This window comes from Mobula hypostoma, chromosome 4 (assembly GCF_963921235.1).
Source record: "Mobula hypostoma chromosome 4, sMobHyp1.1, whole genome shotgun sequence".
Taxonomy (NCBI): Eukaryota; Metazoa; Chordata; class Chondrichthyes; order Myliobatiformes; family Myliobatidae; genus Mobula; species Mobula hypostoma.
In genome coordinates, this window is record NC_086100.1 from 42,809,508 (window position 1) to 42,831,218 (window position 21,711).

The window sequence follows — 21,711 nt, forward strand, 5'->3', positions numbered from 1 at the left end:
ACCTATTGCTGATTGAAAAAGGTTACATCAATAAATCAAGAATATTACTGGTAAAAAGCTCCTCTGTTCTTCAGGTGGATGTTTGAAGGCAAAGGACGGTACCATTATTGTGGAAAAAGATGAGATTATGAACAGGTGTACTGAGTATATTCAGGAATTGTTTGAAGACGATTGAGGCAAGAAACCAGAAATTAAGAAAAACATTGAAGGTCCAAGTATTTTAAAATCTGAAGTTCTGCAATAAATAAGAAGAAGGGAAAGGCAGCAGGTCCTGATGAATTAGTAGTAGAACAAATTATAGCCCTTGAAGATTATGGAATTGAAAAACTTACTGATTTAATCAATGACATTTATGAGAATGGAATAATACCAGAAGAGATGAAAAATCAGTATTTATCACTCTTCCTAAGAAACCTGGAGCAATAGAATGTGAATTACCTAGGACCATAAGTTTAATGAGTCATATCATCAAGATACTTCTAAGAATTTTGATGACAAGAGCTAAAAGTAAGATGCAAGCTGAAATAGGTAAAAAACAATGTGGTTTTGTGAAAGACAAAGGTACAAGAAACACAATATTGATTTTAAGGATACTAACAGAACGAGCTATTCAAGTGCAAAAAGATTTGCTTGTTTTATCGACTACACAAAAGCACTTGACAAAGTGAAGCACAATAAGTTATTTGAAATATTACAGGAAACTCTAGATCTAGATTCGAAAGACCTCTGCCTAATCAGAAGTCTGTACTGGGAACAAACTGCCACTATAAGAATAAATGGAGAAGTGAATCAGTTCATGAAAATCAAGAGAGGCATTAGACAAGGGTGTGTTTTCTCCCCTGATTTATTTAATGTGTACAGCGAAACAATATTACAAAAAATAAGAAACATCTTGGGAATCAAAGTTGGCGGTGAAAACATCAATAATTTCAGATATGCAGATGACACTGTGTTAATTGCAAATACGGAGGAAGAACTACAAAATTTAATTGATATATTTGTTGAAGAAAGTGCAAAAATGGGTCTATCTATCAATTGCAAGAAGACAATGTATGGCGATATCCAAAAAGAAGGAGAATCCTATCTGCAGACTGAGAATAAACAGGGAAGACATAAAACAAGTACAGAACTTTTGCTACTTAGGAAGCTGGGTGACATCAGTGGCAGGTGTGACATGAACATCAAAAGAAGAATAGGGATGGCAAAAGACACATTTACAAGAATGAAGAGTATACTGACCAATATTAAACTAGGCATGACAACCTACCTCAGAGCACTGAAATGTTACATTTATCCAGTTATGTTATATGGCTCAGAATGTTGGACAATATCTAGTAACATGAGGAAACAAACTGAAGCAGCAGAGATGTGGTTTTTGAGGAGGATGCAAAGAATATCATGGACGAAATGAATATCTAATGAGGATGTCATGAACAGAGCAAACACAAAAAGTGAAATAATGTATGAGATCATGAAAAGGCAACTATTGGACATGTGATTAGGAAAGAGGAGTTAGAATGCATGGTAATTATGGGGAAGATTGAAGGGAAGAAAGCAAAAGGAAGACAAAGACAAATGATGATGGAAACCGCAGCCAGAGAACTGGAAATGAATACCAATGAATTGATCCACTTGGCCCGAAACAGGAGTGTGTGGGCCATGGCAGTCAAAGCTCAAACTGGGCATGGCACCTGATGATGATGATTGGCCATTTTATTGTTCACCAATGTGTTTTTCATTGGTATTTGCCTGATTAAGAGCTGCAGGTCTTGTAGTCACCCTCTTCAACAATTAATATCAGTTCCCTTGAAAGGCCATGGTGTCTACATTTGTTGCTCCTCCTCCCTCCCCCCAAGATCACTATTATGCATCTTTGCATATTCCTTGAAATGTTCAAATTAGCCATGGTTTCACCTAGAACAGATGATGTGGTCTTTTCAACCACTGATTCACAAGCCACAGTGATTCGCTCTGGAGAGCGTCATCATACTCCAGGTCAGACGAGAGATAACCCAGGTCAGGTTTCAGACCACAGTACCCAGGTAGATTCTTCGCATAATGGTGGTGAGGAGGTAGAGAAGAAGAGGAAGGTCAAGTGGCCAGCAATGGCAGATGAGAAGGCTTGGCGTGTATTTGATGAGGATATCAGTATGATGTTGGAGAACACTCTCAGGGGAATATCAAAGAGAAAGTTGGAAGTAATGGGCGATACGATTTACGATGTTGGAAAGTACAGGTTTGGTTTGGTTGAGTTGAAGAAAACAAAGCCTACACAGCAACCAAGCAGGTGCCAGAAGGAGATTAGTAGGTTGAGGAGAGAGCTTAGATCGTTGAGACAGAGGTGGAAGATAGCAAGTGAGGGTGACAAGCCAGAGCTTGCTGATCTCCGAGAGCATTTTCGAATAAAGTTGGCATCACTCCATCGTGCAGAGTCACAACGTAAAAAAAGAAAGAAGAGAGAGAAGGCAAGAAAGTCGTTCTTTGAGAACCCTCACGAGTTCACAAAGAAACTGAACAAAGTAAGAGCGGGCAGCTTAACATCTCTCAACAAGAACTTGAGGATCACCTAGCAAGCACTTACTCTAACGAACAGCAGGAGGCTTCTTTGCTTGACATTTCAGGGCTTGTGAAGCCTACCAAGCCAGGAGTGAATTTCGATCTGTCAGAACCCAAACTGGCAGAAGTCGAATGGTTCATCAGAAAGGCAAGGTCAGGCTCAGTGCCAGGACCTAATGGAGTGCCATATAAGGTGTTCAAGAAGTGTGAACAGCTGAGGAAATGCTTGTGGAGATTGTTAAAGGTGGTGTGGAGACAAGGTGTTGTTCCTTTGTCATGGAGTGAGGATGAAGGAGTATACATCCTGAAGGAAGAGAATTCTTCAACATTGAATCAGTTCTGACCAATTTCACTCCTGAATGTAGAGAGGAAGATTATGTTTCGCATTCTGGCAGAAAGAATATCTTCATTTGTGATTGAGAATGGATTAGTAAATACATCTGTGCAGAAGGCAGGAATACCAGGCTTCCCAGGATGCCTTGGACATTCTAGTATGATATGGCATACCATCCAGGAGTCAAAAAGGTTGAAAAGAAATCTGGCTGTAGTTTGGCTTGATCTGGCAAATGCATATGGTTCTGTTCCCCATGTCCTGATTGAGTTTGCAATGGAATTCCTATGGATTCCTGCTAAGGTGAGGAACTTTGTTATGCAGTACTACAACGATTTCTGGATGAGGTTTTCCACACAGCAGTTTACAACTAGGTGGCAGAGCTTGGATATTGGAAGCCCAACGGGATGTGCAATTTCACCCATCCTTTTTGTGTTAGCCATGGAGGTTATTGTGAGGGCTGCAGAATCAGTGGGACCAGGTGTCGCACTTGATGGCGGAGAGGAGTTACCACCAATACGAGCGTTCATGGATGATCTTACCCTTTCGGGTCCCAGCACAGAGGCAGTGGAAAATGTACTATCTAGACTCGCGGAGCTAATGGATTGGGGAAGAATGAAGTTCAAGACCAAGAAGTCAAGGAGCCTTGTTCTTAGGAAAGGAAAGCTGGTTGACTTTCATTTCACCCTTTGTGGAGAGGAGATTCCATCCATTCAGGACCAACCAGTTAAGAGCCTCGGGCGATGGTACACATTGGAGCTGAGAGACACCAAGAGGGTTCAAGAGACAGGAGAACAGATCAGCAGAGGTCTGATGTCTGTTGATAAGTGTGGTTTGCCTGACAAGCTGAAGTTGTGGTGCTTGCAGTACGGACTGATGCCACGGATGATGTGGCCACTAACTGTCTATGAAGTGACAATGTCCCATGTTGAGGCAATGGAACAGAAGATCAACAAGTATGTGAAGAAGTGGCTTGGAGTACCAAGCAGCCTCACCAATGTTGCAATCCACAGTAGCCAAACAAAGCTTACCATCCCAGTGCAATCCCTTGTTGAGGAGGTCAAGGTAGCCAAGGTAAGATCATTCTTGATGCTTCGAGGCTCAAAACACCCTGTCATCAAGAACACCCAGCCGGATGTGAGATCAGGCAGGAAGTGGTCAGCCCGAGTAGCAGTTGATGAGGCAGAGTCTAGATTGAAGCACAAGGAGACGGTTGGGGCTATCCAGCTAGGCTGCAGGGACTTGGATGGACAACCCGCAAGTGGTGGTCATCTTCTACAGGTAAGGAGCGCCATGAGCTTGTAACAAGAAATACGAGAGGTAGAAGAGGAGAGGAGGTTAACTAAAACAGCTGGCCTTGCCAAACAAGGGGCTTGGACCTGGTGGGAAAGTGTTGAACAACGACACCTATCTTGGAATGTTCTGTGGCAGACGGAACCGCTCTGCATTTCTTTTTTATGCAGAGGAGCGTACGATCTGCTCCCAACACCTGCCAACCTCAGCACCTGGTATGAAGATAAGACAGACAGGTGTGCTGCTTGTGGCGAGAAGGGAACACTTCAACATATCTTGAGTGCATGCAGAGTCAATCTTTCCAGTGGCATGTACACTTGGAGACATAACAACGTTCTCAAAGTTGTAACAGAAGCGGTTGAGCAGAGAGTACTGCAGCACAAATTATCTCATGCCCCATGCTGCACAGAACATCGCATATCATTTGTGAAAGAAGGCTCCAAGTCAAGGGTGTACAGCATAGGCTCACAATCAAGCATACTTTCTTCAGCCAATGACTGGTGTGTCAAGGCTGACCTGGACGGGAAAGGCAGTTTCCCAGAGCAAAGAGCTTTCACAACATTGTGTCCAGATATAATCATATGGTCTGACACCAGTAGAGAAGTGGTTATTGGTGAACTCACAGTTCCCTGGGAAGACAACATCGATGAAGCCCATGAGCGCAAGTTAACCAAGTATGCAGAGTTAAGATCAGAGTGCAGAGACAGAGGGTGGAAGGTCTCATGCTATCCATTCGAAGTAGGATGCCGTGGGTTTATTGCGTTCACTCTCCAGAAGTGGCTGCGTGACCTTGGCTTCACTAGAAGGGAGATCAAGTCAACCAGCAGGGCTGTAGCTGAAGCAGCAGAGAAAGGATCAGCATGGGTGTGGACCAAGTATGTCCAGAGGGGCAGATAGTCAGACAGTGTACACATATCTTGCAAACCCTTCAGTAGTTGCATAGACACCTGAAGAGTAGACTATCTGTTGGATGGAAGCGATCAACAACTCTGATAGAGGCAGATGCCAAGTTTTTAAGCTCACCAGTGGGAGGTGGTGCTTTAGCACTGCTGGCCCACCACCTCGAGGGATTCTTGATCATAAGTGGGCCGAAGCTCCTGAAGACAGGTGGCAGATCAACTGATGATCCCACTGGTGATAGCACAGGACAGTTAACATCTTAGTCCACGTGTATTTTGTAACTGCACTTTTCAGAAAAAAAAGCATTTTGCTTGATGATTGGGAAATTAGGGCACATGATCCCAGCCTTCTAACCATATGTTTAATACTTTTTCATTCTTTCCATTGAAATACCTCTGCCCTTTGTAACACTGTGCACTCGCATCGGTAACATTTTGCTACAACCTTTGAAGTCAATTTCCAATAAGTGCTTCTGTCCATGGTCAGTACTCTGCAGCTTCTTTCCGTAAATAGACAGTGCATCTGAACATTTGACGATATGAAGTTAAACCCTATCTTCATTATTAGTCATAGTCATACTTTATTGATCCCGAGGGAAATTGATTTTTGTTACAGTTGCACGATAAATAATTAAATAGTAATAAAACCATAAATAATTAGATAGAAATATGTAAATTATGCCAGGAAATAAGTCCAGAACCAGCCTATTGGCTCAGGGTGTCTGACCCTCCAAGGGAGGAGTTGTAAAGATTGATGGCCACAGGCAGGAATGACTTCCTATGACGCTCTGTGCTGCATCTCGGTGGAATGAGTCTCTGGCTGAATGTACTCCTGTGCCCACCCAGTACATTATGTAGTGGATGGGAGACATTGACCAAGATGGCATGCAACTTAGACAGCATCCTCTTTTCAAACACCACTGTCAGAGAGCAAAGGTAAAGAACATTCTAGAGTATAAAAGTGGTATCAATAATGATGTCCTTAATGGAGTTGCCATTTTTAATGGCACTTCTGATCATAGAAATGTGGTTTCTGAGTAACTCCAATTTAATTTAAATTATGACATAACTAAACTGACTATACTGAGAATGCATCTTAGTCAAGTCCTCCTTACAAACTTTTGGATATTTTTACCTTATTTAGGAGAACTGTCTCTGACTCGTCCGTAAAGTTGTTTGGTGTTTCTTGTTCATAAAAATATATGTGTTTCTAGGCATGTCCACATTCCTTGAGTATGTTCCACCTCACTAGGAGGGTGACAGAAAGAAGAAACAGGTTTGACTTTGTTCTCCCTAATCTGTCTATAGCAGATGCCTGAACCCCATTAATCCTCATGAATAAGAGATCATGTTTCTACTCTGCGAACATGCTTCACTTGCATATTGCTATCATCCCAAGTGAGTGTAGTGTTGAATCAGGTTCATGGGTCTGACAAGTGATACAGAAAGCACTTTCTGTGAATAGGTATATTAATCATTTATTTAAAAACCGTAGAATTTGACCAAACATTCACATTCCCCATCCCCAAGTTAGACGTTACAAAGCTGAATATTCAACAAACATGCATACATTCAACAAAAGTACTGAGTTAAAAGTGCACGTTCAGAATACCTTCTCAGTCACGTCCATCCATGCCTCAAACAAAGGAAGAAGATAGCAAGCCCCTTCCACATGCTACTTTATATACCCAGGATATTTGAAATTGGACACCAGGCATCCATCCAATGGGAAAAGCAGCTGCAGCTTCTAAACTAACCAATCAAAATGGAAGTGACTTTCGACAATCAGAATAAGGCATGCCCCTATAGGATAGTGAGAAATTTGGCAGTTTATATTTGTGAATTATCAGCTACAACTATGACTACGTAAGAACAAAATATCTTGATGGCTTATTTTACTTTAAAGCAGAATGTAGTTCATGAGACATTGGTTTCCATTGTATGATCAAGAAAATATGTATTTTGGTACATAGTTTACATGAGACAACGACATAAATTTTCTGATTTTGAGCAACTGAAGGTGCATATTAGATTATGAGGACACGCAGTCCTCTTTTATTGTCATTTAGTAATGCATGCATTAAGAAATGATACAATTTGTTCCTCCAGAATGATATCACAGAAACACAAGACAAACCGGGACGAAAAAAAACTGACAAAAACCACATAATTATAACATATAGTTACAACAGTGCAAAGCAATACCGTAATTTGATGAAGAACAGACCACGGGCACAGTAAAAAAAAGTCTCAAAGTCTCTCGAAAGTCCCATCATCTCACGCTTGGTTGAAGGGAGAAACTCTCCCTGCCATGAGCTTCCAGTGCCGCAAACTTGCCGATGCAGCATCCTGGAAGCACCTAACCACAGTCCGACTCTGTCTGAAAACTTCGAGCCTCCGACCAGCCCTCCGACACCGAGCACCATCTCTGCCGAGCACTTTGACCCCAGCCCCAGCAGCAGGCAATAGGCAAAGCCGAGGATTTAGGGCCTTCCTCTCCGGAGATTCTCAATCGCGCAGCGGCAGTGAAGCAGGCATTTCAGAAGTTTCGCCAGATGTCCCTCTGTGCTTCTCATGTCCATCTCCATCAAATCAGGATTGTGCATGGCCTCTATTTAACAAATACGATATCAATTTGGAGCAGCTGTGCACGCTGCGTTGCGCCATCATCTTCTCCTCCCCTCTATGAAAGACCTTGAAAAGGATATCAGACTGTGAGAGTTGCTTTCAGAGTATAGTGATTGATATAGAAAGACCAACTGATAAGACTCTGAGCAATTTTTCTTCTGTTTCTGCGAAGAATAAGAGTTTCAGGTTGTATACTGTATACGTTCTCTGATATTAAATGGAACTGTTGAACCATTGAATATAGTCACCTAGACAAAACTATCAATAGTAAACAATAATCTGCAGCAACTAAATAAGCATGACTCAAACTAAGTCCTATTAATATGGCAGTACCTATCCACACAAAGCAACATACCTGGAATGTTCTGCCCATACCCAGTAAGTGAATTAAAATGTACTGATCCCAAAGGGAAATATTAAGCTATTAGAAATACAATCAAGATTTCACATAATTGCATGGTGGAAGACCAACAGAGTTGAGATCATCTGGTTTGTTGGAATCTATGCCAGCTGGGGCAAGCAACAGCAGCAACACTTGGAAAACCAACAATTCTTTCAGATTCTTTACAAATTAGAAGGCAGAAACTCTTAATCTAGCATAATTTTTCAGAAGAATTTGCTGGCAACTCAGGTGCTCCTGTGATAACAACGAGTACTTTCCATCACTCAGAATGAAAGCATCCTGTATTCTACAAAGCTGTGTCAAGGCACTTGCGGAAATTGTAGATTTGAAATAAAGTTAAACAACAAGCTTATCAGATGTATTCTGTTGGATGGATCAGAGTACATCTGGCTGCTGAGATTGTTATTTTTCTGCTGGCAATTAGAGGAATATTACTATTGTCATTCTATGATCTTATTTTATTAGTGGCAATTACTACATAATTCTGACTCTGTGAATATATTTTTGCCAGCTTATCAGGAAATTGTCACACCTACCTAGGTGGCCCAAATACCATGCACGGAGTGTTCTAATCAAAGCAATAAGAGGCTTCTGAGAAACCTCCAATACAAATGATTAAGTAGCATACTGTAATGAGTGCCATGGTTTAACTTGTGCAACTTTTAAACCTTACCCTGAATAGTATGTTTTTGATGCAGCTATAGTTTCACTGCGTTCTCTTGGATATTGCCATATTGAAAGAAAGCCAGTTTTTCCCTTCATTAAGTCATCTCTGTCTTAACTCTTTATTGTAAAATATCACATCCAGTCATGCAAGTTGTTTTGTCAGTATGCTTCTGACTTATACAGTATTTTTTTCTGATTTAAGACCCAGTTATTTAAAATAAAGGCAGAATCGTTTACCTGTTATTAAATAACGTGCTCACTGCCCTTCCACAAGAAGTATGAAACTTCTATTCCACAAGAAAGCAATTCCTCCATTTCTCAGTTATGACTGTAGTATCTGTTCATAATTCACAGAGGTGAAGCGTGCAGCCCAGGATATCTCTTCAGGAATTTGTTACTACAGCATGTTCAGTTCTTCAACTCTCTAATGTAAGATCTGAAGTAGAACTGTACGGTGCTGTTCCCCCCCGCCCCCCAGTTCCTTTAAAAATAAAGTAGCCCATGGCAGCCTACAAGATCTGAAACTTCTTCCAGTAAAATGCAAGCAGCATTTATGTTACAAGTTTAAAATAATGGTAGTCTTAAATAAGGCAAAGCCTATTTCCCTTTGACATTGACTGGCACTTCATCACTTTGTCTTTCACCTCCAGTATCACTTGTGCAATGATTGGACTATTAACTGGACTAGTTGAGCATTATGATTTCAAGAAAGGACAGAAATTGATTAGTCACAGAACCGTAACAAACTAATAACAAGTTAGTTAAGGGAACAGAAAGGAAGTTCTGTGGTTGAGAGCGAGATTCCCGAATGGTATATTGCCTCCCGGGTGCCGAGATCTGGAACACTTCAGACTGAGCCCTCAGCATTCTTAAGTGGGAGGATGAAAAGCCAGAGGTCATGGTCCATCTAGGTGCAAATGGCATAGGTGGAAAGAGTGATGAGGTTCTGCAAAGTGAGTTCAGGGAGTTAGGTGCTAAATTAAAGGACAGGACCTCAGGGGTTATGACCTATGGAAGGCTACCTATGCCACATGCTAGTGAATCCAGAAGTAGTTTAAAACATGGCTAAGGAGTTGGTGTAGGAGGGAGTGTGTCAGATATTTTGATCATTGGGTCTCTTCCAGGAAAGGTGGGACTTATACAGAACTGACAGCTTGAACCTGAACTGGAAGGGACTAATATCCTAGCAGGAGGGTTTGTAAGTGCTGCATGGGATTTAAACTAAACTTGTAGGTGGATGGGGACCAGAGTTCCAGAAGAGATAGTGAAGAGGTTGTGCAGAAATGTTGTTAAGACATCAGACAATGTCAGGAATCAAAAGGTTGAGCATGTGACTAATGTCCTGAACTGCATTTATTGCAAATTAAGAAGTATTGTGGAAAAAGAGGATGAGTTCAGGGCATGGATCAACACATGGAATTATGTTATTGTAAGCCATTAGTGGGACTTGGTTGCAGGAGGGACAGGAATGGCAGCTCAATATTCCAGGTTTCCGTTGTTTTAGACATGACAGAGTAGAAAGGATTGAAGGACGAGCGGTGGCATTACTAGTTGGGGAAAATCTCACAGCAGTGCTCAGTCAGGACAGACTGTAGAAATTGTGCCGTGTGGCATTATGGGTAGAATTGAGGAATGAGAAAGGTATGACCACATTAATGGGGCTATGTTAGAGACCACCCTAAAGTCCAAGGCATTTAGAGGAGCAAATTTGTAGAGAGATCGCAGACTGTTGCAGGGAATAAAAGGTTGTTAGAGTAGGTGATTTTAACTTTCCACATATTGACTGGTATTCCCATAATGTAAAAGGCCTAGATGGGATAGAGTTTGTCAAATGTTTCCAAGAAAGTTTCCTTGATCAGTAGTAGAAGTCCCAATGAGAGAGTATGCGACACTAGATATACTAATGGGGGATGAGACAGAGCAGGTGGTAGAAGTTTGTGTCGGGGAACACTTTACATTTAGTTATCACAATACCATTAGTTTCAAAGTAAATATGCAAAAAAGACAGGCCTAGTCCACGGCTTGAGAATTTAAATTGGAGAAAGACTGATTTTGATGGTATCAGAAAGGATCTGGCAAGTATGGATTGAGACAGGCTGTCTTCTGGCAAAGGTATACTTGGTAAGTGGAAGGCCTTCAAAATTTAAACTTTAGGTATACAAAGCTATGTCCCTGTTAGAATAAAAGGTAAAGATAGTAGGTATAAGGAACCTTGGTTTTCCAAAGGTATTGAGGACCTGGTTAAGAAAAAAGGAGGTGCATAGCAGGTATAGGCAGGTAGGAGCAACTGAGGTGCTTATGGAATATAAGAAACGCAATGGAACACTTAAGAAAGAAAACAGGAAGGCTAAAAGAAGGCATGGATTGCTGTAGCAGACAAGGTGGAGCATAATTTCAGGATTCCACAGATATGTTAAGACCAAAAGGATTGCAAGAGACAAAATTGGTCCTCTGGAAGACCAGAATGGTAATCCAAGTGTGGAGCCAAAACAGATGAGGAAGGTCTTAATTGCATTCTTTGCATCTGTATTTACTCGGGAGATTGATACAGAGTTTATAGAAGTGAGACAAAACATCATCAATTTCATGGACCTTGTACAGATTACAGAGGAGATGTTCACTACTCTGAGGCAATTCAGGGTGAATAAGTCCCCAGGCCTGACGAGGTATTCTCTTGGACCCTACAGGAAGCAAGTGCAGAAATTGCCGGGGTCCTAGGAGAGATATTTAAAACATCCTTAGTGACAGGAGAGGTATCAGAGGATTGGAGGAAAGCTAATGCTGTTCCGCTGTTTAAAAAAAGCTCCAAACAGAAACCAGGAAATTATAGGCCGGAGAGTCTGACATCAGTTGTGGGAAAGTTATTGGAAGGTTTTCTAAGGGACCGGATGTATAAGTGTTGGGATAGACATGGTCTGATTAAGGATAGTCAGCATGGCTTCATGGGTGGTTGGTCATGTTTGACCAATCATAGAGTTTTTCAAGGAAGTTTCCCGAAAAATGGATGAAGGCAAGGCAGTGGATGTTGCTCTCATGGATTTTAGTAAGGCATTTCATAAGGTCCCGCACAGGAGGTTGGTCAAGAGGGTTCAGTTGCTCGGCATTCAGGATGAGGTAGCAAATTGGATTAGACATTGGCTTTTTGGGAAAAGCCAGAGAGTGGTATTAGATGGTTGACTCCCTGGCTGGAGGCCTGTGACTAGTGGAGTGCTGCTGGGATCAGTGCTGGGTCCATTCTTAATCATCTATCAATCTGAATGCATTGACTACAGGTGATTAACTGGATCATCAAATTTGTGGATGACACCAAGATTGTGGGTATAGTGGACAGTGAGGAAGACTATCATGGTCTGCAAAGGGATCTGGACCAGCTGGAAAAATGGGCTGAAAAGTGGCAGATGGAATTTAATGCAGACAAGTGCAAGTTGTTGCATTTCAGTAGGACGAACCAGGGTAGATCTCTGTGAAAGGTAGGGCTCTGAGGAATACGGTGGAACAATGGAATCTGAGAATACAGGTCCATAATTCATTGAAAGTGGCGTCACAGAGAGATAGGGTTGTTAAGAAAGCTTTTGTCATGCTGACCTTTATAAATCAAAGTATTGACTACAGGAAATGGGATATTATGTTGAAGTTGTATAAGACATTGATGAGGCCTAATTTGGAGTATTGTGCGCAGTTTTGGACACCTACAGGAAAGATGTAAGTAAGACTGAAAGAATGCTGAGAAAATTTACAAGGGTGTTGCTGGGACTGGAGGACTTGAGTTACAGAGAAAGATTGAATAGGTTAGAATAGGCTTGGAATGTAGAAGGTTGAGGGGAGAATTGATAGAGGTGTACAAGATTATGAAAGGTATACATAGGGTAAAGGCAAGCAGGCTTTTTCCACTAAAGTGGGACTACAACTAGAGATCATGGATTTCAGGGTAAAAGGTGAAAAGTTTAAAGGAAACATGAGGAGAAACTTCTTCACTCAGGGCTGTGAGAGTGTGGAGTGTGCTGCCAGTGCAAGTGGTGCATGCAAGCTCAATTTCAACGTTTAACAGAAGTTTGGATAGCTACATCGATGGTAGGGGTATGGAGGGCTATGGTCCCGGTGCAGGTCGATGGGGGGAAGTGGTTTAAATAGTTTGGCATGGACCCATTAGACTGAAGGGCCTGTTTCTGTGCTGTACTTTTCTATGACTCTATAGTTACAGTATAAGGAAACATAAACTATGAGACTCAATTCCCTCGCTATGGAATGCTGTTTACACGAGTTTATTAGTGTAAAAAGTATTTCACCAACTTCATCAAATTGGATTGTATTAAGTATAATTTGAAAAATGCTTTAAAGGCACTATCAAAAGTTACTTCAACATTTCATTTGTGATCTTTGCTGCCAATAACAGAGACGAAAGCCTTTGCCTCTAAATGCCCCTCCTTATCCCACACCACTATCATTTGGCTACATCATTTCTTCTTTATCATTGGGTCAAACTCTTGGAAATTCCTATATAAAACTATGGGAGCTAATATCAATACCACTGACCACAGGTGAGTGGTAAATGAATCTGGTCAGCCTTGCTGTATCCCAAAAACATTTTTTTTAATGATGTGGTTAGAGCATGCCAATGGAAGCGCCTGCCTGCCTTAAACAATTTGAATTTATTTTCCTGCCTGTTCCAAAGTCAGGTTTACATATTTACATTAATAAAAGTGATCAATCTCATGCAAATTTTTCACAGAAATACAGATAGAATAACATATATTTGGCAAGTCCCCATCAGCTTTTCTCAATCTAAAGATTAAAAAGGGTAAAGTTAGATTTGATTGTCACAGGTGCATCAGAACAGAAAGTGAAATGTGTCGTTTTGCATCAATGACCAACACAGTCTAAGGATTGTGCTAAATCCTACTTATGATAAGGTCTTAGGAAGTCCAAGGAAATTCCTGGCCACTGTCAGTACAAGAACGTACATTAATAACCCTAACTACATCTCATTTTGCACCATTTTCAAGTGCAATACAAGCAGCAAAATTCCACTAGGCACTCAAAAATATTGGCTTGACAAGCTGACAAAATTGGTCTAACGCCAGCAATTAACAATGGGTTTGATTCCCACCACTGTCTGTAAGGAGTTTGTACATTCTCCCTATGTCCCAACTAAATAAAACCTATCAACTCAGGAAACGGATGTGATAAGTTCAGTGCTGAGCTGGTGCCTTTGGAAATTTGCCCATCTTTAAATGAGGCTTCCCATGGAGGTAGAATGGAGGATGGTGTTGTGGCATGGAGTAGGGTGTAAGTCCTAGGTTTTTGCAAAGCCAAAAAGAAGAATTCTATTCTGCCAGTCTCCACAGAGATGTACATATTAGAAAGTTTAAGCAACACACACAAAATGCTGGAGGAACTCAGCAGGCCAGGCAATATCTATGGAAAAGAGTAAACAGTCAACGTTTCAGGCTGAGACACTTCATCAGGGCCCACTCTCCCAGCTGTACCTTTAAGATCTGGTTAGGCAACTGGAGATGGAACAATGGCAGATGAAAGCACTGAGTATCAAGTTTCAGTGATGATAGAAAGGTAAGTGGGAAACAATATTTAATTAACAAAAGATAAAATGAGTTGACTATTCAGCCCCTAACTCCCATTCCTCCATTCAATAGGGTCATAGGTATTACATACCTCAACACCATTGTCTGATCCTACCCTTAATTCCTTTAACATCAAGAAATCTCTCAACATCTGGCTTGACTGAGTCTTTATTGTCTCCAAGGTAGAGAATTCCTGGACTAGTCATGTTTGTATATGTGACTTCTAGTTCTCCTTAAAGGAAATACCCTTACTTAATCCTCCATTTGAGCCCCTGTAAGAACTATACAGTGGCATGCAAAAGTTTGGGCACCCCAGTCAAAATTTCTGTTACTGTGAATAGCTAAGCGAGTAAAAGATGAACTGATTTCCAAAAGGCATAAAGTTAAAGATGACGCATTTCTTTAACATTTTAAGCAAGAAAACTTTTTTATTTCCATCTTTTAGAGTTTCAAAATAACAAAAAAGAAAAAGGCCCTGAAGCAAAAGTTGGGCACCCTGCATGGTCAGTACTTAGTAACACCCCCTTTGACAAGTATCACAGCTTGTAAACGCTTTTTGAAGCCAACTAAGAGTCTTTCAATTCTTGTTTGGGGGATTTTCGCCCATTCTTCCTTGCAAAAAGCTTCTAGTTCTGTGAGATTCTTGGGCCATCTTGCATGAACTGCTCTTTTGAGGTCTAGCCACAGATTTTCGATGATGTTTCGGTCAGAGGACTGTGAAGGCCATGGCAAAACCTTCAGCTTGCGCCTCTTGAGGTAGTCCATTGTGGATTTTGAGGTGTGTTTAGGATCATCATCCTGTTGTAGAAGCCATCCTCTTTTCATCTTCGGCTTTTTTACAGGTGGTGTGATGTTTGCTTCCAGAATTTGCTGGTATTTAATTGAATTCATTCTTCCCTCTACCAGTAAATGTTCCCCGTGCCACTGGCTGCAACACAAGCCCAAAGCATGATTGATCCACCCCCATGCTTAACAGTTGGAGAGGTGTTTTTTTCATGAAATTCTGCACCCTTTTTTCTCCAAACATACCTTTGCTCATTGAAGCCAAAAAGTTCTATTTTAACTTCATCAGTCCACAGGACTTGTTTCCAAAATGCATCAAGCTTGTTTAGATATTCCTTTGAGCCTTTTGAATAGAACTTTTTGGCCGCAATGAGCAAAGGTATGTTTGGAGAAAAAAGGGTGCAGAATTTCATTAAAGAACCCCTCTTCCACTGTTAAGCGGGGGGGGGCACGTGGATCGATCATGCTTTGGGCTTGTGTTGCAGCCAGTGGCACGGGGAACATCTACTGGTAGATGGAAGAATGAATTCATTTAAATACCAGCAAATTCTGGAAGCAAACATCACACCATCTGTAAAAAAGCTGAAGACGAAAAGAGGATGGCTTCTACAACAGGATAATGATCCTAAACACATTTCAAAATCCACAATGGACTACCTCAAGAGGCAGAAACTGAAGGTTTTGCCATGGCCCTCACAGTCCCCTGACCTAAACATCATCGAGAATCTGTGGATAGACCTCAAAAGAGCAGTGCATGGAATATGGCCCAAGAATCTCACAGAACTAGAAGCCTTTTGCAAGGAAGAATAGGCAAAAATCCCCAAACAAGAATTGAAAGACTCTTAGCTGGCTACAAAAAGGGTTTACAAGCTGTGATACTTGCCAAAGGGGGTGTTACTAAGTACTGCCATGCAGGGTGCCCAAACTTTTGCTTCAGGCCCTTTTTCTTTTTTGTTATTTTGAAACTCTAAAAGATGGAAATAAAAAAGTTTTCTTGCTTAAAATATTAAAGAAGTGTGTTATCTTTAACTTTATGCCTTTTGGAAATCAGTCCATCTTTTACTCGCTTAGCTATTCACAGTAACAGAAATTTTGACCGGGGTGCCCAAACTTCTGCATGCTGCTGAGAGAAGAGATTCAGTTGCCTTGATCAGTGTTACAGTGGAGTGAAGGAAATTACAGAGTCATGAGAGCGGAGTTGGCCAGAATTGAATGGAAAAGAACACTGGCTGGGATGATGGCAGAGCAGCAAAGGCTGGAGTTTCTGGAAGCAATTCAGAAGGAACAGAATATATACATCCCAAAGAGGAAGAGGTATTCTAAAGGAAAGATGACACAGCCATGGCGAACAAGCAAAGTCAAAGCCAATATAAAAACCAAAGAGAGGGCATATAATAGAGCAAAGATTAGTGGGAAATTAGAGGATTAGAGGAGAGCCTTTTAAAACCAACAGAAAGCAACCAAAAAGGTCTTGGAAGGTAAATATGGAATATAAAATGTAAGCTAGCCAATAATATTAAAGAGGATATCAGAAGTTTCTTCAGATACATAAAGTGTAAAAGAGAGGTGTGAATGGTTATTGATCCAGTGGAAAACAATGCTGGAGAGGTAGTAATGGGGGACAATGAAATAGTGGATGAACTGAATAAGTGTTTTGCATCAGTCTTCATTGTGGACAACACTAGCAGTATGGTGGAAGTTCCAGGTGTCAGGGGTTATGAAGTGTCTGAAGTTACTAGAATTAGTGAGTTCTTGAGAAACTGAAAAATCTGAAGGTAGATAAGTCTCCTGGACCAGATGGTGTACAACCCAGAGTTCTGAAAGAGGTGGCTGAAAAGATTGTGGAGGCATTAGTAATGATCTTTCAAAAATCACTAAATTCTGGAATGATTCTGGTAGACTGGAAAATTGCAAATATCACTCTACTCTTCAAGAGGGGAGAGAGACTGAAGAAAGGAAACTATAGACCAGTTAGTCTGACCTTAGTGGTTGGGAAGATGTTGGAGTTGATTATTAAGGATGAGGTCTCAGCGTACTTGGAGGCACATGATAAAATAGACAGTAGATAGCAGGGTTTCCTCAAGGAAAAGTCTTTCCTAACAAATCTGTTGGAGTTCTTTGAAGAAGTATGAAGCAGGATAGACAAAGGAGAATTGATTGATGTTGTGTATATGGGTCTTCAGAAAGCCTTTGGCAAGGTACCACACATGAGGCTGCATAACAAGTTATGAGCCCATAGTATTATGGGAAAGATTCTAATATGGATAAAGCAGTGGCTGACTGGCAGGAGGCAAAGTGTAGGAATAAAGGGAAACTTTTCTGTCTGGCTGTCAGTGACTTGTGATTTTGAGGGGATTGTGTTGAGCCCAATTCTTTTTATGTTATATATCAATGATTTGGATGATAGAATTGATGGCTTTATTGCAAACTTTGCAGACGATATGAAGATAGATGGCAGGGTGGGTAGTTTTGAGGAAGTAGAGAGACAACAGAAGGACTTTGACAGATTAGGAGAATGGGCAAATAATTGGCAGATGGAATACAGTGTTGGGAAGTGTATGGCCATGCACATTGGTATAAGAAATGAAAGGGATGACTATTTCCTAAATGGAGAAAAAATGCAAAAAACTGAGATGCAAAGGGACTTGGGAGTTCTTGTGTAGGATTCCCTAATGATTAATTTGCAAGTTGAGTCTGTGGTAAGGAAGGTAAATGCGATGTTAGCATTCATTTCAAGAGGGCTAGAATATAACAGCAAGGATATAATGCTGAGACCTAAGAAAGCACTGGTGAGGCCTCACTTGGAGAATTGTGAGCAGGTTTGGGCCCCTTATCTTAGAAAGGATGTGCTGAAACAGAAGAGGATTCAAAGGAGGTTCATGAAAATGATTCCAGGATTGAATAGCTTGTCATATGAAGAGCATTTGATGGGTTTGGGCCTATATTCTCTAGAACAGCAGTCCCCAACCACTGAACCACAAAGCATGCATTACTGGGCCGCGAGGAAACGATATGATTTGGCGATATGGGTCAGGTGCACCTTATCTCATTCCCTCCACCCACTGTTGAATCTGAACGCACGCGAGGTCATCCATGTCAGCGCGGGAAGATCAACTCCTCGAGCTTACAAATGACGGCGGGCTGAAAAGTATGTTTGACATAACATCTCTGCCGGCATTCTGGATCAAAGTCAAGGCTAAATATGCTGAGATAGCCATGGAAGCACTGAAAACGTTGCTTCCATTTCCAACATCATATCTCTGCAAAGCGTGCTTTTCTGCAATGAATGCAACGAAAACTAAGTTGCGGAATACATTGGACATAAGGAACCCCCTTTGAGTATCGCTGTCTCCCATCACCCCTCAATAGGACCTTGTTGTTGCAGGGAAACAAGCCCAGGGCTCCCACTGATTCAGCGATATTGGTGTGGAGCAATGATTTTATATGTTCATACGGGGAAAATATGTGCTGTGTGTTTAATATCCAAATGTTACTTAAAATGTTATGATGCTATTGACATAAGGGACATAATTGCTTTATCATATTATTCATGCGAAGAAAATATGTGCTGAGTGTTTAATATTAAATTAAATATTTAATATTAAATTCATTAGATAAACACTTTTAGAAACGAAATTGAGTGTATTAGCCACTTATAAGTGACTTATAGTTGACTTACCACCTATATTCCGGTCATGATTAACACCGCCCCCCCCCCAGTGTTGCCAGCTGTCCCGTATTTGCCGGGACATCCCATATATTGGGCTAAATATACGGGGGAGGAGAAGATGGCGGCGCGACGCAGGGCGCGCAGCCGCTCCAAATTGATATCGTATTTGTGAAGTAGGATGCCGTGCACAATCCTGATTTGATGGAGACAGCTGTGAGAAGCACAGAGGAACATCTGGAGAAACTTCTGAAATGCCTGCTTCACTGCCGCTGCTACTGTGCGATTGAGAATCTCTGGAGGGGAAGGCCCCAAATCCTCGGCCTTACCTATTGCCTATTGCCGGGGCCAGGGTCGAAGTGCTCGGCAGAGATGGTGCTTGGTGCTCGGTGTCGGAGAGCTGGTCGGAGGCTCGAAGTTTTCGGACAGAATTGGAGTCGGATTGTGGTCAGGTGTTTCCAGGATGCTGCATCGGCAAGTTTGCAGCGCTGGAAGCTCATGGCAGGGAGAGTTTCTCCCTTCTACTGTCTGCGTGAGATGATGGGACTTTCGAGAGACTTTGAGATTTTTTTTTACCATGCCCATTGTCTGTTCTTCTATCAAATTACGGTAGTGCTTGCACTCTTGTAACTATATGTTATAATTATGAAGGTTTTGTCAGTTTTTTTAGTCTTGGTTTGTCTTGTGTTTCTGTGATGTCATTCTGGAGGAACAAATTGTATCATTCTTAATGCATGCATCACTAAATGACAATAAAAGAGGACTGCGTGTCCTCATAATCTAACCTAATCTATTTAGTTTCTCCCATACGGGACAGCCTTTGTCCGGTATTTCCCCCGCTAAGGTAGAGCGTTCCCATGAAACCTTTCGTGCCGAAATGGCGTAAAGTGAAGAAGCAATTACCATGAATTTATATGGGAAAAATTTTTGAGCGTTCCCAGACCCAGAAAATAACCTACCAAACCATACCAAATAACACATAAAACCTAAAATAACACTAACCTATAGTAAAAGCAGGAATGATATGATAAATACACAGCCTATATAAAGTAGAAATAATGTATGTACAGTGTAGTTTCCCTGAACACAGTCGCCAAAAACAATTTGTAGAAAAAAATCGGCACGTACATGCATGCGCACACAGGTGCCTGCACAAGGCTCCATGGTTGTGATAGTCTTTCTCGGGGTAAATACAACGTATTTGACTGCTACTCTTGTCCGTTGGCAACCCTACCTACCACCCCCCACCCCGGTCAGCCGGTCCGCAAGAATGTCGTCAATAATAAACCAGTCCGCGGTACAAAAAAGGTTGGGGACCCCTGCTCTAGAATCCAGAAGAATGAGGGGTAACCTCATTGAAACCTCTCGAATGGTGTAGGCCTTGATAGAGTGCATGTGGAGAGGATGTTTTCTATGGTGGGAGAGTCTAAGACCAGAGATCACAGCCTCAGAATAGAGGGGCATCATTTTAGGACGGAGATGAGGAGGAATTTCGTTAATCAGAGAGTGGTGAATCTGTGGAATGCCTTCCACAGGCCACTGGAAGCCAAGTCTTTATGTACATTTAAGGCAGAGGTTGATAGATTCTTGATTGGTCGGGACATGAAGGGATACAGAGAGAAAGCTGGAGATTGGGGCTGAGAGGATAATTGGAACAGCCATGACGAAAAGGCAGAGCAGACTCGATGGGCCAAATGGCCTAATTCTGTTCCTATATCTTATGGTATTATGATCTTGCATTTCCTCAAATGATAGATTGACCATCCTAACAGCCTGAAATGAAAATGCAGGAAATGCACCATCTCACTCATTGCCATTTAAGCAAGATGGAGTCTATGATCTGTTAGAGCAGAACAAGAAGCCATCCTCCCTAAAGTGTGGTTTTCAGAATTGGGTGCAATCTTCCATTTGTCCCTCAGCAGTGTATAGATTCAACATGCCTTCTTTTACAGTCTGCTTTGATTTATGAATTCCAGGATCACATGTGCATTCCCTCAATGTGCCCTGTTGTTAACAAGGACTGATGTCCATGCACACCACAGTTTTCCTGCACACACTTTAGGAATGTGCTATATCATCTGTTTCTGCTTTCTGCTCACTTCTTATTGGAGGTGATCTGCACTTGTCCACCCGTTCAGCCACCCTACCTGTACTTTGCAGTCAAATACTGTACCAGCCTTCCCAGCTTTGCATCACACACAAACTTCCACAAACATGTTTGTTTGTCGATGTCCTACAACAATGAGCAGCATTAAATATATCAATTTATAGTGTGTCATTATGTTATAAATTAATTTGATATTTTCTTTTTATCTCTTGTGCAATACACAGTATATCCTTTCCCTTGGTACAAAGTTAAGTCCAAAGTTGAGCATTTTGAAAATCTGCAAGTACATAAATAACTCTCCTTGAAAAGAAAGTTAATTATTTTTGTAGCAAGATGACGACTTACAGCTTTCTTCTGTGTGCTGCGATATTATCTGTCACAGTGTATGGAACCAGCAGTGTTATCCCAGGTAAGGAAAAAGTCGTCTTCAAAAGCAGATTTCTCTGTTGCTTATCAAGAATGCTGTTTGTTTTCATTTTATTTTTGACAGAAGTGTACATTTTTATCACTTTTTAACCTGTTAGCTTATACCGATTGTAAAGTTACAGTCACACAAGGTAATGGTAAAGAGGCTGCTCTTACGAAAAGGATCCAACCTAATGTCAAGGCAAGATAGTTTCCCCTGTGTTCATGACACTAAAACCAGGTTATAAGTCCAGAATCTGTGCTCAACTTCAATTGAATGTCAAGTGCATTTTGACTTTTAAGTTTTCAGTTGACCTTCTAGCTTGCACGGTACCTATTTATGAACATAAATTTTAAAAGCAGCAAGAAGGAGTTTGTCCAGTGCAGCAACCAA

At 41.3% G+C, this 21,711-nt stretch overlaps 1 protein-coding gene across 2 annotated transcripts in view; it reads left to right on the plus strand.

Annotated features, from left to right (window-relative positions):
- The first annotated feature begins 21,184 nt into the window (after nucleotides 1-21,184).
- Nucleotides 21,185-21,711, plus strand: part of LOC134345286 (intestinal-type alkaline phosphatase 1-like) — a 72,828-nt gene continuing 72,301 nt past the window's right edge. Inside the window, exon 1 of one of the 2 annotated variants that reach the window (XM_063045715.1) lies at nucleotides 21,185-21,321. In XM_063045715.1, the coding sequence (XP_062901785.1) occupies nucleotides 21,246-21,321 (76 nt within the window). In that variant the 5' untranslated portion in view covers nucleotides 21,185-21,245. The remainder of the gene's footprint in view (nucleotides 21,322-21,711) is intronic. The other variant, XM_063045716.1, reaches the window with a different exon arrangement.